Raw genomic sequence first — 17,351 nt, 5'->3', positions numbered from 1 at the left:
GTAACGCGCATTGCAATGCATTTTAACCCGAAATTAAGTATGGTATTTTGTTTCAGCACAATCAGACTGGCAGGGTGCAAACTATGGGGGAGCTTGGCTCCTCTTGACAAGACGACTAATAAATGCTTCTACACTTGACTCTCACCAGAGAGCAGTGGTTACTAGGACTAATAAAAAGTTGCAGCCTCGGTTTAATTCCAGTAACAATAACCAAAACGTGAAGTGTTTGCACTTTTACTATCTTGCTGAAATTTACCTTTGGTCCAGGGAAACCATGGGGGCCCTGAAAAAAGACATGGGAACAATATTAGTTTATTTTATACAACTAAACCAAGCTTCTGCCTTTATTTTATTAATATTTTGTGATTAATTAAGCTTTGGGATGTTTGTAGGCACTGAGACTTTTCAGAAAAACTCACCATGGGTCCTGGGGGTCCATGGGGCCCTGGTGGCCCTGGAACACCGCTGATCTGCAAATATGAAATATATTATTACTAAATCGTGACTGTGCAAGGTGGTGAGAATTTTAATGGATTTTCACATTAACAGTAAAACACATAATGGTATGAAGGTTTGCAATGAACAGCATCTGTAATTCAAGTATGTTTATGGCATTTATGGAGTCATAATAAATGTTTTTAATGTGACTTACTGAAGGACCTTGAGGACCTGGTAGACCTGAATCTCCCTTGTCTCCTTTAAACCCATTGACACCCTAAGGAACAAAAGCTTCATGAGATATGTGGTGTTTCTCTCTAATAAGATGGTTTATAAGGTTCTCATGACCATAAACAAAGCTTTTTCAGAGGCTTTATGTTAGGTAATAGTTAGACTATACTAAGAATGTAGATTCTTACAGGTAGGCCGGGTAAACCAGTTGAGCCTTTTTCCCCTGAAGCTCCAGGCATTCCCATGTCTCCTTTTGAACCTTTGTAGCCCTGAGAGGGGAGGTCAGAAAATATACATACTGTAGAGGTTTAAAAAGGAAGTACTGTATATTAACTTTTCACACTGTGGACATACAAACTGTAAGATGTATAAAAGGTCTGCGGTCTGCTTATTCCTCTGAGAAAACCCTCAATTAATAACCGCATCAATATAACATTATTTAAGTAATGTTCTTAATTCTCCATAAACCAATTCAAAACTGAACTGATCTAAACTTGATTATATGTAACGAACTCACTCTTTCACCATCCAGTCCAGGGAGACCGGGCATGCCACGATCCCCCTGAAAGAGGATAAAAAGACATGTCAACATTGTTCAAACACAATAGAAGTGCAGGTGTTGCAATGTTAAGGGCCAGAAATAGAGTTTACCTTTATACCCTCCGGTCCCATTGGCCCGGGAGGTCCAGGAGGACCCTGAACACAAAGAAAGACACAGGAGGAGAATAAATAAGAATTACACTGATTATATTTAATCAGCAATGAAACTGACCGTCACAATGAAATTACTTGCAAACAACACAAAAAATGTTAGCAATCAGTTATGAACTATGATGCTCAACTGAAAGATGCATGTCAAAGTCAAAAACATGTTAGAACATATGGATATATAAATATCATCACTAACAGATGAGAGAGTTACATATTTTGATGTTGCTTTTTTCATGATCACATTGGAAGTGAACCATTAATTTCATTCAATTTCCATTTGTTTTTGGGGGGATGGAAGCTGTTCATACTGTGTGTTCACACACATGAGCCAGTGATTTGCTGCTAAATTCTGCAGACAGCTTCAGGATGAAAGACAAATGAAAGAAAGATTTAAGTGTAAGCTGATTTTTGGTCCTAAACAAGTATAATTTCAGTTCAGTATGTGTGACGTGTTTTTTAAAAATGGAGAGTCAATTATACACTTGTCTTAAGTACCTTAAACACTAGAATGATGCTAGAATATGTGACACTAAACAAGCGAGTTTTGTACCATGCTAACAAACTAAAACAAAAAATAATCTAAATAGTTGTGTAACTAAAAGTTGTGTTTTTATAAACGAGGGTGATTTCTCTAGAACAGTTTAGTGCAGTATTTGTGACACTAAACATGCAAATTTTCTACCATGCACTTTCACTGAGTAAGGCACAAATGATCCTTCATGAAGTTTTTGCCTGGAATGTTAATGATATAATTACCTATATTTAGTTTTCTATATCTTATATACTTAAATGTAATACTTGGCTGGTGACAACCCTCTACTTCTCACTTCCTCTGCAATGTGTAGTTTTTCTATCCTGGAATACTACCTGGCTCCACATTTGCTGTGTGGACACTTTATTATACATTAATTGAACACAGTAATTTGGGAATATACAACAAGCAGACAAATTGAAACAATGAAGGTTAGCTTAAAACTAGACTTTTAACAGAGACCCTCTTTAAGACAGGGCCTGATGATTAGGAAATAAAGCAGGACCCAACTTAAGGTCTTATCATATCCGTCAATATTGTGCTTGATGCATATTGCCAAGCAAATCTGCAGTTATATTAACAAAAACCAGAGCCTTGGAATTCTGGACCGGCCTCAACCAAAATCACTACTGCAGTGTATGACTTTGACCAAAAATGGACTGACTGAGTTTTGGAAAAACCCCTTCTCAAATATTTTCTCATGATGTTGTTTTAAAGGCTGTTTTAATAACATTCAGGGAGACAACCAGCAGCTCAGGCATGTTGTAGCGTTGATCACACAAAAAGCATAAAAACAACACTGAACGCTGCTTTGTTCACTGTTAACACACGTTGGGCTGGGAGAGGGAGCACAAATACAACAAGGCAGGGAAAACCAGTAATGGCTTTGGGTTGGGCCCATGCGAGGACAAAGATGAATCACTTGTGGAGATGACAAATATACACAGAACACGCAGGTCCTAATTACCGTTACTGTAATAGTGGTAATCTTCTGCGGTTGGCCAAAGGATTGGAAATGGAGAGGATGTGAGAGATAAGATTGCAGAGGTCATACAGGAAACATTTGTGTCAGCACATTTCTGCACAGATACACCCTCTAAATTAGTTATTTATTAAAGAACAGACGTTAGCCTTTTTTTTTTTATCTGTAAAGAAAGTTGAGGGCATTGCACTTTAATTTAAGGAATACATTTTGCATTTTCATTTGAACCATAGATATAGGAATTTGAAAATGTGAGGCGAGTCCATGAAATGACCAAATCATGCAGCTTATGGGAGAGTTTTAAACACACAACATGCAAAAATAGAGCACAATTTGCAGCCTTATGTTGTAAAAAATATTTAATCTGCCTCTATTTGGCTCTCTTCAGTGTGGTTTAAGTATGTATAATAAAACAAAACCATGTGGGTACAGCTGTGAAAATTATTTTAAAACAGAATCACTAAGAGCAGCAACAGATCTTCCTGCAATGGAAGTATGAATGTAACTCAGTAGAAACAGAGTTGCAATGTAACATATATTTTATAAAACAATCTACAACATGGCAGAGGGTAAATTGTTCATTAGATAGAAGTTTGTTAAGTTTCACTTTGCCATCTAGTCTTGCAGATGCAGGTGTTTTTGAAGCAACAACAATGAGGGAAAAGAGCTGAGTGAAGAAATGACTCGTCTGACCTGTAAAGCCTCCTGAATGTTTCCATTGTAATCGATGATTTCAGTGGCTCCTTGGTCTCCTTTCTGCCCAGGTGGGCCCTGCACATTTAAACACATGTTCTGTCATGCTGCACACCTGATTTATACATCAGAGAAATATTAGACCAATATCAGTGTGCCCCTTTTCCAAAAAACTGCCATGGTTTGACTGCTGCCCCCTGGTGGTAACCAATGTGTGGTTACACTGACAAGCAGCTAATAGCAGTGCTGAAAGAAGGGGAATTGATTTTCTTGAATATACTTGCTTACCCTCGGGCCAATGGATCCCAAGTCTCCTTTATCCCCAAGCTCCCCCTAATGTGAGCAGACAAACAAAATATATCAAAGAATTGCCATTGCTTTGATAACTACATTCTCATATGTGGGAAGCTATAATGGTCTCAAATAATTCCACAGTGTAAAAAATGTGGAATATGGATTAAATGTTTTTAAGTCATATACCTCATAATTATGGTGCAACAAGTTCTAGTATTTATCTAGTATAGTATGGCACATAAAACTACTTTATGTGACTTTTAAGTATTATTTTGAAGAACACAATGCACAATGCAAATGAATTTGATTTAGTGAGATCACATGAACAAGTACAACACCAGTAACAGCCAAAATAATACTATTTCTTCTATGAATTGCTAAACGCCCACCAGCAGTGAATTCCACTTACAACTCTGCAGTTTTAAATGTTTGCATCTGCTTACTGTTTGTTTGCAGCATTTTATTTCCGGAGAAAATGTTATGTTAAAAAAAAAAAAGAGGCTGATGTGATTTCCACAAGTACATGAATTCAACACAGCGCTGAAGGGAGGAAATCCAATATCTGGATCACCTGTTAAATCTAATTAGGGGATCAGCTAATTAAGACAAAGTGTTCACGAAATTTAAAGAAAACATTTCTGCTGTGCTCACCTTTGACCCTTTAAGACCAGGTGTGCCAGTCTCTCCCTGGGAACCCTGCCACAAGTAAGAAAACAGACGGCGAAAAGAGTCATGGTTTGAGGGACACTATAAAAAGGAAAAGCTAAGTTCTTGAGCTATAAACATGAAATTGACAAAAAAAGATAAAACAAACTCTCTTTATGGGTTCAATCCAAATTCATCATAGAAAATGCAATGCATTTTAAACGCACAATTCTCAAAGGAAATATCATCAACCACTCGTACTCCTCCCATGAGAGCAACACAGTCTGCTTTACTAAAATAACCAGCTTTTAATATGCCATAACTGCCAAGCGAGGGAGAAAGTGTTTATTTGAACTCTGGCACTGATAAAGCAGGGGTTTCACGTTTGGGGTTTCTAATAGGATGTCAAACAGATCTGTGGATCGTCTAAGTTTAGACTGGAGCTTAAGCTACCTGATGGGTCAGCGCCAGACATAAACAATGGTAAAGTCATTTATATTTTGTTTACTTTATGCAGACTCCAGGGAAAGCCTTGGACTTATTACAAGGCTGTAATGGTTTAGCCGTCTCTCTATGCTGACATAACTGAATATTCGGGAATGCATTCCGACTTTTTCTTATTTAAATATCTGGGAACTTTATAGTGTGTCCCTAAATCAGTAAGGCTCTAGATGGCAGCAAAAATAGATAAATTACGTGGGTGAAAATTAAATAGTTCACCACCATCATACTTCCTACACAGCTGTGAACAAGTAGGGAGCTTTTAAAGACATACTGCTGAATGATCCAGTTTGCTTCACATTATTGGTGCCATTTCTGTGTGCACACATGCCAACTTAAATAACCAACCTTTGGTCCAACGGGTCCAATTTCTCCTCTTTCACCCTTTCCTGGTGGCCCGTGGTCGCCTCTCTCACCCTACACAGACAAAAGAACAAACTGAGTTTACAGAGGGAAGTTGCCGCTGTTCTCCAGCAACATTGTCAGCAGAAGAGCTGTGATGCACCTTCTGTACATAAACTTCAGTTTCCTCAATGTTATGTAGTACTGACATGCCCAAGGAATCTACTGTAAGAGCTCCCCGCCCCTCTCGTGAGTTTGCTTACTCGACAGATTTACATGGTGAATTCAAGGTATTTATGCTGCCTGCTGGTAGATCGTGACCCTTGTCAAGGTGAAATGTTATTTTCAAGAAAACCCTAAAACGTACGTCTACATCCAGCCTTCATTGTACTTAAGTTGAATATTTAAAGAAAAATGCAAATACTTTGTTGTATAGTTTTCTCTTATAGCGAAGTGACTTCAGACAGCCAATAGAGGGTGATGTGGTATAACTTAGTCCACACTCTCCATTACTTATTGCTGATGCTTAAACCAAGTGGGACACAAGCATTACTCAGCAGTGTTGAGTAAATTAGGCTTTTTTTTCTATTCAAATAACTGCTTGCTAATGATAATGTAATTGCACAGACTTCAAAACAGACCTACTGACTCTTCAGTTCAATTTTTTAAAAAGACTTCAGCAGTACCCCTCTGAAACATTTGGTAAAACCCCAGCTGTCTCAAACCTGTGAGCTGACCTGAACACAAGGAAAAACCATCACATACAATATTGTCTGCAATGATCCTTCTTTTCAGCTACACCCTGACATTTCATTAAGCAAACAGAGATATACCAGAGGACAACACAAGACTAATAAATCTTGGTTATGAATGCACTGCAACAGCCGGATGCAAAAGGACAATAGGAGCGTTAATTCTAGCATCTGGATTATCACTTCTGGCTCCACGGTGTGATAATGTCACGGCTCAAAGCAGTGAGGATTTGCTCATTCTGACTAATTCCAAGTGACATGATTTTAAAGAAACATAAGCTTAATGACTCCTGTAAAGAGATAATAATGGGTAATGAGACTATAAACCTGGAGGAATAACTGATTTCACTGACGAGCACACTGACAGAATGTGTTAAATGACTCATTGTGACTGGTATGAAATAGATTGTGTCACTCTGAGCAGAACATACCTGTAATATTGTGACAAACAAAAAGATTACTGTAGAAACCGTAGCTGAGAGCTAAAGTCTCCCACCTTAGTTCCCGGGAGTCCTGGAAGCCCTGGCTCTCCCTGGGGACCGAGGAATCCAGGCTCACCCTGAAAAAATCCGCAAATGTTACTTATTCTTCCACAGGGCATATCTGGTGTAGCGCCACCTCCACCCACTGCTAAACACATAGATGCATGGCCAGACATATTCAAAACGACAGGCATGCACACAAACACACACACTCAGGGACACAATTTATCAGTGGCTTGTTAATTTCTCCCCTGGACTGACCTTGTTAGAAACTCATCATGGCACTCCTGCGTGCAAAAACCAGAGTCTCTGAAGAAGCTTTAACATTTCTGCATTTGCACTTTCACTTATGAGGAGTGAGCTTCCAATACGAGGTGTGATGCTCGACTTGATTTACATTACATCTGATTCTGAAATCACTTAATTGGAATAATTACTTTACCATATGCAACCCACCTAGAGTAGCTTAGGCCCCGTGGAAGCCCTTGGAGAGGTAATGGACACTTGCTCCTCAAACTTTTAAACTGTGATTGGGTAAACAGCCAAGAATGCAGAGCAGAACAGAAGTGCAAGTCGAGCGAGTGCAGCGTTAGCAAACTATTGTTACAATCCATCAAGCATTCAGGCCTCTTAAGTAAAAACAGGAGTATATAAAATGTACAATGAAAGGGCTTTTTTTTACAAGACCAGCACATTACAAGCACACAAAAAGAGAAAAACAAAAACCAAAGCGGCAACAAGCGTCATCTCATCATGCCCGTGTGAGCATTCCTTGCATTCACATGCTATATCTCAAGCTAATGAGCTGGATATACATTAAGGAGGTTGCTATTCTTCAAGCATAAGATGGCAGTGAATTATTATATGTCTTTTGTGCCTGAAGTTCACCATCTGCTGTTTGTTTTTTAAAGTAAAAAAAGCAAGCACCTTAATTAAAAACAATAAAAGCCTGTTTTGAAATCAAACTTCCTCTTCTTAACAAGCAGTAGTTTTGACACATTTTGCACCAAGTTTCTTGATGCCACTTCCAGGAAGTAGACTGATGTTGTTGCCAGGGATGCAGTGTTCCAAACATTAATTCATAGACTTCTGCACTATTCACAAGCCCTAATGAGACAGTTTTCCTGCTGACTTCTGGCATGCTCAGATCAAAAGCATCGACTATTTGGCCTTGTCAGTTTGCCTGAGCTCCTTGCTTTTTCATTGCACTGAATGTTCCTGTGCCTCTGCCACTCAAGCCTGATGGAACTACGTACAAATCCCACACAGTAGGAAAAGCAAGATTATGAGACCTTAATGTGTCGCACACGAGGCATGTCGATAGGTCAAAAGCTGAGTTTTCCTCTGTACTCGGCTACAGACATACGGGCTGAAGAGCATGGACAGGGACAACACTGGGGGGAATGACTGGGGATAAAAACAGCGAAGCATTTACCTTTATCCCTGGGAGTCCAGGCAGCCCTGGAAGTCCTGGCTCTCCCTACACAGGAAGAGTGTGACATGTTACAGCCAAGCCAAGCTAAGCTGAGTCAAGCCTCATTTGTAGGCTATCTGGGGTTCTATTTGTTCTACACTTTATATTCTATTGTGTTTTCACTGGCTATCAAGCTAATTCTGAAAAGTTGCTTGTTGCGGTCTGCTGTCCATAACTGTATGTTGACTGTCATTTGCTTGTGGTAAGCACTAGAAGGTACTGCACATGCAATTTCAAACCAACTCATGCAGCCATGGCTTGACAGCGTGATTAGTGCTTGTTATAACACTCAACCCTTCACAAATTGCAAAGGAGTTTTCTTTTTACGATATTATTGGTTTGGGCAGGTGTGAAAAGTTCTGGTTTCTGGTAGGAAAAACTGTCAGATACTTTGGATTAAAGTAGCAAAAGCTGCTTGAGAGAGCTGCCGTGGCTTCAAGGTCGTTAGATTTTGGCAGGGCTGGAAGTCGAGAGTTGGCCTATTTCTCCATTACCAAGGTCAGGTCATTGTCAAGTTGAGAACTCCAGACTCCCATTAGGCCTACAAGTTTGAGTAACGCTCATTTGATTCAACTGTGGAAAAATCAGAGGTCAAGTCCCTTGTGACGCCTCCGCAAGACTTTCAAAACAAAGTTTCTGACTATGGATAATTAAACGCTCTATTAAGACCATTGTATTTATGGCATATGAAAAGAAATTATTATAGCCGCATGAGAAAGATCAACTGTAATGGCACTCAGGGGATCTGAGAGGGGGCTGTAAATTTCCATTGTGGCTAATGAACGCATTGTAAAAACTAATGAATAAAAGTCTTTCTTGTGGACTACTGCTTCACCAACACTCCATTGCCATCCAATGGTAATATTTAATGGGCAACAACAACTCAACCTCGGGAATGAAAAATACAATTTGTAAGTGTGTCAGCACAAGCAGAACGGCTGTAAAATGAGAGATAAGATAAAGCAGTCAAAAAATTAGTTAGGCCACGAGTATTTTCTTTGCAGCACAGCAGAAAAAAAAGACACGTGCTAAAAGCCCTTCTGTCTGTCTGGAACCAGTTTGTCCAAACAGATAAAAGAGAGGGTAAATCAATGGGGTGCAGCACTTGGGATTAAAAAGTGTAATTACATGGGACGCTGGTGCAATCTTGGCAGCAGTCTGGTCAAGGGACAAGTAATGGCTTTTTTTGCAGGAAAATAGCTCCTCTTCTGCTGCATGCTTGTTTTATTAGTTTCTCATCAGCCACTGTTTCTATTAACAGTATTCTTCCGATTTTGTTTGTTGGCTTGGAAAGTGTGTCAAACGCTAGAATAAAAACTGGCTGGGAGAGAGAGGTCGCACTAACAAACACTGCTCAAACAACAAACAACTTGAGCGGTTGGACTGATACCAAGCAAAATAATGGGATGACCTGTTGGTTTCTGACAAATACAGGGCACAATAAAATGGAGCAAAATCACCCAAAAGATCGAGAGGTGTTAGTATGATACCTGGGACCTTATACTGGCTCAAAACAGGTATAAAGCCAAAGTAAATGGAAAATGAGTAGGAGCACTGTGATGTACCGAAGTTTAAGTTGAAGTGTCAGGTTCTCCCCATCCCCCCCCCAGTGTACAACCATCCTTATTACACTTTAAACAGTGAGGTTCAACTGAGGTGGACGGCTCTTATCCAAACTTGAACAATTTTTTCTTGCAAAACAGCCTAGAGATTCACCATTTACAATTCACTGTTTCAGAGTGATGAAAAATAAATATGTTCATCCATCTACTCAAATTTTGATCATTTTCATTTACTGCATATTTTATTCCCAGTTTCACCTATCAACACCAAAACTATTATTAACATTAAGAAACACTATATATATTTAATATATGAATATATTATATTATAACTACGGTTAGTCCATATGAATAAAACTACACTACCAACACTACTATCTATTTGTATTTATTATTTGTAACTATCTATCTACTGTCTATTAAAGAGCAATGTGTAGCAAAGTGCAGTTATTACCTTATGTCCACTTCGTCCAGGCTCTCCAGGTTCACCCTGAAAGACATGCAAAAAGTATTCTTTTCACCTACTTCATTTCCGGATTGGGTTGCACCAACTATTCATAAACCAATTACTAAGATTGTGCATTACGTCCTAGGTAAGTTCTTAAAACTATTAGCTAGTTTCAATTGATGATTACGCTAACTTATACAAGCTTAACCTAACTGACGTTTTGTGGTAAGTTAGCCAAAAGTTATTAGCATATTTTTTCTAATATGAGGTATATAAATATATAAAGAATATTTTTGGAGATGTAATTTCCCAAAAGTTTATTATTAAACAGCATTTAAAACAAAATTCTGATCAGATGTGTGGATCATATTACACTTAAGCTGATGGCAATTGATGATTTTGCTGGTGGCAAGTCTGACTGTGTTTTGAACGGATAGCGGCGGGCGGGGCGGGTGGGGGAAGGATATTACGGTAGTAATCTTTGCTCATTTCCAATGACGGCAACATTGCCCAGCACCATTGCTCTAAAAGTTGCTCCATGTATCATCAGCTTCACTCTTCACTTTAAATTGATGCAAGCTAACATGGATTTGGTTCAGTTAGCTAGGTTAGCAGACACCTGAACGTTACTGTGTAAATATAATCTCTATGTAAGAACTAGTGTGTTTGTCAGGTGCAAACCTTTTTCATTTAGTGGCACATAAATCTCCACTTGGTAAGTTTGAACTTGCAAACAGCCAAAGCAACTGACCTAATCAGGATCAAGAAACAGACACTGAAAAAAAATTATAGCGTTAACGTAGCTCTAACCTTGATGCCTGCTGCCGAGGAGCCTGCATCTCCCTAAGAAAAGGAAAAAAAAACAACAAGAAATTAGAAAGTTACAACATGGAAAGGTTATTACAAGAGAGGGTTGGGGCTTTCTGTAAGGTCACAACAGGAAAGATCATTACTGTGCAATTACAGATGAAAGAAGCCTATTTTTACTGAACAATGCAGAACATAATTTCACAACCACTGCATGTGCTGAGTTGTCTGGACAAAATGGGGCTAAAATCCTATTATGAAGACGAGTGTCTAAGCAATGTTCAGACTGAATGTATCCTCTCGCTACAGTTTGGGAGAGAATTTTATAAAACTAAAGTCCTGGCAATCATTTCATTGTTTTTAAACTGTCAGAGTGCAGCTGCATACTGGTGATGACAGGAAATCCAACACTATATAAAAGAAATCCACAACACTTTTAGTAGGTGAGGGGCCTGATAGATATACTGTATAAATGGCAACGATTTAAACCTTTTTTTCATTGCATCTTTTCAGGTAGTATACTGAACTGGAGGAAGCTTTTCCAGCAAAGTCATCCAGAACCCAGGCCCTTTCCTATGCACTGCATTACTACTGCAGTTGTACAGTAAAAACATTCATAAAACAAGGGGCCAATAAGCTTAATTATGGGCGGTTGGTGGGAAAAGGGAACGGGGAGAAGGAGACAGGGTCTGTAGCTCTGCTGTGGTTTCACTACACATACGCCTTGCGCTCAGAAGTTGCTGAAGGAATGCCTCTCGCCCTCAGCTTTTTATGGGAATCATTACGATGCATAGCACACAAGGCATGTTTAATTGCACTTTTTTTGCAGACAATAAACTGTGTTGCTGTTTACAGCTGGGCTTTGTTGCATACCTAAGGGATCATCTATCCCTTTCTTAAAACTTATCATGGCAATTTTTATTTGGGCATTTTATTCTATATTTTATTGAGGTTAGAGCAGATCTAAGAGGATGGACTTACAGTTTACAGCCGTGGAAACAGGCTCCTCATATTACATTACAGAAGACGAATAAAAAGGCTTTCGCATAATTTTACATGATGGAATGAAAATGTTTTTGGCCCCATACTTCAGAAACAACATGGATGTCATGTTGTGGTTGACCTAAAAAATATAATAAAACAGGAAACTTTATACAGAGGCCCATTAGTCTTACTTTTTGTATCTTGATTGAATAATTGTTTCAACAAAACAAACATCAAAGTCAGAGCTGGTTTACACCTGTTGTTTTCTGGCAGGGATGGATATGTAAGAATGCCTCACATCTGTACTTAATCGTTACATCTTACACAAAAAAAGAACCTACAAAAGATCTTAAGCAATGGATTCTACGCCTAAAACAATGGACTATATGTAAGCATAATTACGTTTTTTCCCCTTATTAATCTCAGCACGATGAGACCATCAGGAGGCAATATTGTGAAAAATAGCACAATTCACACAGTTTTAATCAAAAAGCCACCATGACCCATGTGTAAACAAGTACCAGAGGATGCTACACAAGCAATTAACACTTCCCTGTTGACGTGTCCTGTCATGACAGACCTAACACAAGTGACACCAAGCCCAAGAAGCAAGTGAGAGTTTTCACAATTTAATCTATTCCAAATGGTGTATTATGAGATGGAAAAAGTGGTGAAGTTGGGAGGTGAGCTGAGGTGTGGCGCAGAGTACTAAAACGTCCCAACTGGGCCAATTACCATGGTGAGGCTACAGCCAGTGATTTAACCACAGACTAGAGCAGGACGGAGCGTGTCACCACAGCTCCACTTCATTATAGGCACCCAGAATGGTCGTAGCATATTGGCATTTAAAGATAATAGCATGAAGAGCTCATAATGTATACTTGGTAAATCATCGGCCATTTTCCAGCGAGTGAGAGCGAATGAGATGGAGAGGATTCATCAGCGAGCAATGAAGCTGATGCAGAGCTGTGACATATGTAACCATTAAATGTCACCACAGCCCTCAAATCATGACTCCCACTACATATTACAGTCATTAGTAAAGATGACCAAATTCAGCGCCCTCAGCTGAATATCGACTATCGAGTTAGAATGTACGAGAGGCAACACAGATTATGATTGGCTCCCAGGGTAGAAAGTCTCTGCCAACAGTTGAAACTCAGCCAGTTCACAAGAGCTTGGAACGGATCTTCGGATTCAAAAATTTTACCAACCACTGTGCCACACCGGCCAGAGCCAAGTGCTCACAGCCTGGAAGTTCCCAAAACCAATTTAAGAGTTTACTTGGGTAGTTTTTTTTTTTAAAACCATGAAAGAATTTTCCTATCTCTGAGGTCCGACTGTTTCAACAAGAAGAGTCACAGTTAATTTCAAAGCTAGTTAAATACTTAGGCAGAATGCATCAGAAGTAAATGGTTTAGAACTAAAGCTTTTAACGGTGGTAATGATTTGTTTTAAATGAGGCCAGAGATGGACACACAGAGGCTGCTGGGAACATTTCTCTAAACAGTTGATGATTATAGCTTATAAAAGCAACACCGCAGGCAATGTGCTATGTAAATGCATAATATGAAGAGCGGAGGAAAGTAACAAAGTGCATTTACTCAAATACTGTACTGTACATCCAAAATATATGATTATCTTAGAAAATATGATGCATTATTATAGGTTAAAAACCTTGTTGTTGAGCCCTATAACACCTGGTCTAGGTCTGTGTTACTTTGAGCAGTTAATTTTATTTAGGGATATTCAACATGTAAGCAAACAAATGCAAGTGCAAATTCTTAAAGCCTCTCTAAAGTTTGTTCAACACATACAAAAAACAGTTTTACAGTGTAAAATATGACAATTTTTGCTGTTTTACGGGAGGTTACATGCTGGACCATTTCATGGCCTGTGGTGACTTTAGGATGTTACTGGTCCTGGCCAAGAAATAGTTGAACACATAACCACCCGTAAAATGGCAAAACGGCATTACAAATTAAACAAATGAGACATAACTGTTTAATGAATGAACTTTAGAGGTGCAGGTATGGTGAATTTTGTTACTTTTGGACAGAGCTCACCTAGAGGGTTTCCTGTTTCTAGTCTTTTTGCTAAGCTAAGCTAACTGGCTGCTCGCTGTAGCTCTATTTACTGTACAGTCACAACAGCATTATCAAGCTTCTTATCTAACTCTCAGCCAGAAAGCAAATAAGCTTATTTCTAAACAATGTCGAATTACTCCTTTAAACAATTTTGCAATTTATCAAATGATATATAACAATAACAATACTACAATAATATAATGCATAATGATTACTTTTACATTTGATTCTTTAGATATTTTGCTAAATGTATATAGTATCTAATAACATTTTGAAATCAGGACTTTTACTCGTGAGAGGACTTTTATACTGTTTTACCACAGAACATCAAATTAAGGAACAATGTCGCACTGTAGGTGCTCTCTCATCTGAGGCATAACACTTCATATTTTTATCATTCCTGATCCGGAGAGTATCAGATTGTGTCTTTTAGGGTGTGAGGGGAAGAGATTTTGCATGTGTGCGTCCTGTCATTTAGTCTCTTTCACACTCTGCAGATCCCCCGCTGTCAAAACAATCTCCCTTTGTATCAGGCAATGGCTGGTCTGACTGCTTGCCCTACCATTTCTGTACACTTCTCTCCCCCCTCTGCACTCCCTGAGGTCTCTCTGCTCACCATACCGAAGCTTTCGCTGCCTCACCTCTCACCCTGCGTTACCACATTTTCCCCGCAGTGTGTGCTGTGTATTGTTAACTTTGGCATCTCCAGCACTGGAAGACTAAAGATGCTCTCCTTATTCTGTCTCCTTTACTCTTTCTGGTTTCCTCTTCCACCAGTGAAACAATAATAACAGGGAGGGCAATTGATCAGACGTACAACTCCGATGACAGGGGGCTCAGTTTGTGGAATGATATGGAGTTTTTTTCCCTTAGCTGATCCTGTGTATGTATATGAACATGCCTAAGACATTTTTCTTCACTTGCACTGAAAAATCGATCTATCCTTGGTGTGTGACATATGTTAAACTCATCTGGATGTTAAATCTTGATTGAAAAACAATTATCCCCACCATATGTGCACTATGTTAAAAAAAGATGAGCTAATCCTATCCATACTAATGAAATAATCCTCCCTATTTCCAGGTCTTTAAACTACTTTCTGTCTCTTTTTATTATGAAATAAATGCGTATGCTCTTAGAGAATGAATGACAGGTGACTGGCTACTGAAGTCTGAATTCCCACTTCCACTTTTTCTTTTTTACTCCTGCAGCCAATATGCGTTTTTTTCTCCACTTTTCCTGCATTAAAGTGTTGACCAGATCAAAGTGTTGCTCGAGCTGCAAAGTTTTATCGCCCTCCACTTTCCTTTTTGTTCACTTATTTTCCACAGATGATATCCTGCATCTGTTTCCCCCGAACGGTGTCTTTCTTGGCAACCGTGTTCGACAGTCTTTTCAAAACCAGAGTACCCATAAAGTGAGAAGTTATCAAAGTTGTTCTCTGCTGAACAGCAATAAATTGGCAGTGACATTTTGAGTACACTGCTTCTACTCCGATGCTGGTCAATTCGTTATATTTTGTTTTAATACCGAGCACAGTATTTCTAGCAGAAAAGCAGCATCTCCAGCGTATAAACAAAATCACAGTATTTTGTGTCTGCTGTCTCTTCTTAGCAACTGTCTCACCATTTTTTGGCAACACTGGGAAGAATCTTTATCTTTTCCCAGAAATGTGAGCCATTTTTTTTGCACAGACTGATGAAAAGCTGAGTCGACATATTTAAAGAATCATCCAAAAATCCAACCTTTAATTGTTTTGTTTCTGAAATGCTTCACAAGAGTAAAGAGGCATAAATTTTGTTATTAGGTCACCCAATACAATTAAGGCTGTGACCTATTTTCATAAATGCTGCTCGAACAAAATAGTAACAGCAAAGGCAACGTAAAAAGTCCTGGACAGGAGGCATAATCTGGCTCTGGACAGGCTTGTCAGTGTGCTAACACAATACCAAAAACTTTTCCCCGAAAAACAAAAGCTTTTTGGACAGAAACACGAATCTATTAGTTTAGCTCTGAACAATCTGTCCAGCAGTGCACCACTCTGCCGTTTGTTGGAAGTGACAAGCTGTCTTGATGATAAATGGTCCCAAATTAATGCAGGAGCCATCCAACCAGAAAATGTAGCATCAGCATAGCATAGCAATTAAGTCCACATTAAGCACAAACGGCGCATCAAGTGCCAGGATGATTGCTGTTGTGCAACCTTGACTACAGCTGATGGCACTTGACCCCAGCTACTTCTGCTGCTGCTGCTTCTCCACAGATCTCCTCTCAGATGGCTAACATTAAGTTTAATGTTTTCCGGCCACAGCCAGACTGCTGCTGTTTGTCTGAGCAAGTTCCAAGACATAAAGAAAGAGAACGAAAAGTAGAGTGGAATTTACATACCTTCTCTCCCATATCACCTTTCGGTCCATCTTCGCCCATATCACCCTGTGATGAAATCACACAGAGCCAATTATATTCGGTTTATCCTATTCAGTCTATTGATGGCAAGACTGTGCTGAACAAAAATAATAAAGCTGAAAATGATAAAAAAAAAAAAAAAAACATCTTAAACATAATTGGGAGATCGTTTACATAACACATAACACACATAGGACTTCTGTGATTGACTGCCCTGTAAAATAGCGTACTGGATACTTGGTAAATTGTAAAAGTACATTGTAGCAAAGTCAAAGCATTGACATGTTAAATTCACTTGGGTCACTAACTGAGTCATTACGCAAGGTTCAAATGTGACTGATTTCATGTGACGTAATACACTCTGTGGGGCTTTGTGGAGGTCCTAAACATCTGGCATCAAGAGCAAAGAACTTCACTTCTAAATTCACAACTTTTCCATCTGAGCTGTGTGAAATATATTGAATGTCAGAGCTGCTAGGGTGGCAATGACCATTGGCCAGTTGTTCTACATCTTTGGTCCAGACGGAAATATCTCAACAATTATTGGATGGATTGCCATGAAACTTTGTACATACATTCATAGTTCCCAGACAATTGATCCTAATTACTTATTGATCCTGTGACCTTTTCTCTACCACCATGAGGTTGACATTCGTCAATGTCGAGAATCATGTCCACCTCATGATGAATTGAATAACGTTTCAATTTGTCATTTATGGCCAAATAACTGCAAAACTAGTGCCAGACAGCCACAGCTGTACTTTGTTTTTAGTGCTGACTGGCAAATGTTAGTATGCTAGACGCTAAACTAAGATGGTGAAAGTGGTTAGCATTCTACCTGCTTACATCAGCATGTTAGCATTCAGCTCAAAGCACCACTGGGCCTACATAAGCCTCTTGATTGATTACTTATGATTGCACTGCTATAATTCCAGTTGATTTTATATCACTGATATTATGGTATATGCAGTATGTTCCTT

The 17,351-nt window shown here is 39.0% G+C and overlaps 1 protein-coding gene across 9 annotated transcripts in view; it reads right to left on the bottom strand.

Annotated features, from left to right (window-relative positions):
* LOC119912977 (collagen alpha-1(XXV) chain) overlaps positions 1 to 17,351 on the bottom strand; it is a 152,043-nt gene that overhangs the window by 13,043 nt on the left and 121,649 nt on the right. For 7 of the 9 annotated variants that reach the window (XM_038732275.1, XM_038732273.1, XM_038732267.1 and 4 more), the window contains 16 exons: positions 16,354 to 16,398; positions 10,898 to 10,930; positions 10,094 to 10,129; positions 8,039 to 8,083; positions 6,618 to 6,680; positions 5,376 to 5,444; positions 4,533 to 4,577; positions 3,876 to 3,920; positions 3,588 to 3,665; positions 2,880 to 2,903; positions 1,321 to 1,365; positions 1,187 to 1,231; positions 858 to 938; positions 653 to 715; positions 420 to 470; positions 257 to 283 (listed from right to left, as the gene is read on the bottom strand). In XM_038732275.1, the coding sequence (XP_038588203.1) occupies positions 257 to 283; positions 420 to 470; positions 653 to 715; positions 858 to 938; positions 1,187 to 1,231; positions 1,321 to 1,365; positions 2,880 to 2,903; positions 3,588 to 3,665; positions 3,876 to 3,920; positions 4,533 to 4,577; positions 5,376 to 5,444; positions 6,618 to 6,680; positions 8,039 to 8,083; positions 10,094 to 10,129; positions 10,898 to 10,930; positions 16,354 to 16,398 (795 nt within the window). The remainder of the gene's footprint in view (positions 1 to 256; positions 284 to 419; positions 471 to 652; positions 716 to 857; positions 939 to 1,186; positions 1,232 to 1,320; positions 1,366 to 2,879; positions 2,904 to 3,587; positions 3,666 to 3,875; positions 3,921 to 4,532; positions 4,578 to 5,375; positions 5,445 to 6,617; positions 6,681 to 8,038; positions 8,084 to 10,093; positions 10,130 to 10,897; positions 10,931 to 16,353; positions 16,399 to 17,351) is intronic. The other 2 variants (XM_038732274.1, XM_038732271.1) reach the window with 2 other exon arrangements.

This window comes from Micropterus salmoides, unplaced genomic scaffold, assembly GCF_014851395.1.
Source record: "Micropterus salmoides isolate LMB-PRFRI ecotype aquatic unplaced genomic scaffold, ASM1485139v1 Ms_hic_scaffold_2, whole genome shotgun sequence".
Classification (NCBI taxonomy): domain Eukaryota; kingdom Metazoa; phylum Chordata; class Actinopteri; order Centrarchiformes; family Centrarchidae; genus Micropterus; species Micropterus salmoides.
Note: the sequence above shows the minus strand (reverse complement) of the source record. Positions and strands in the feature narration are given on the sequence as shown.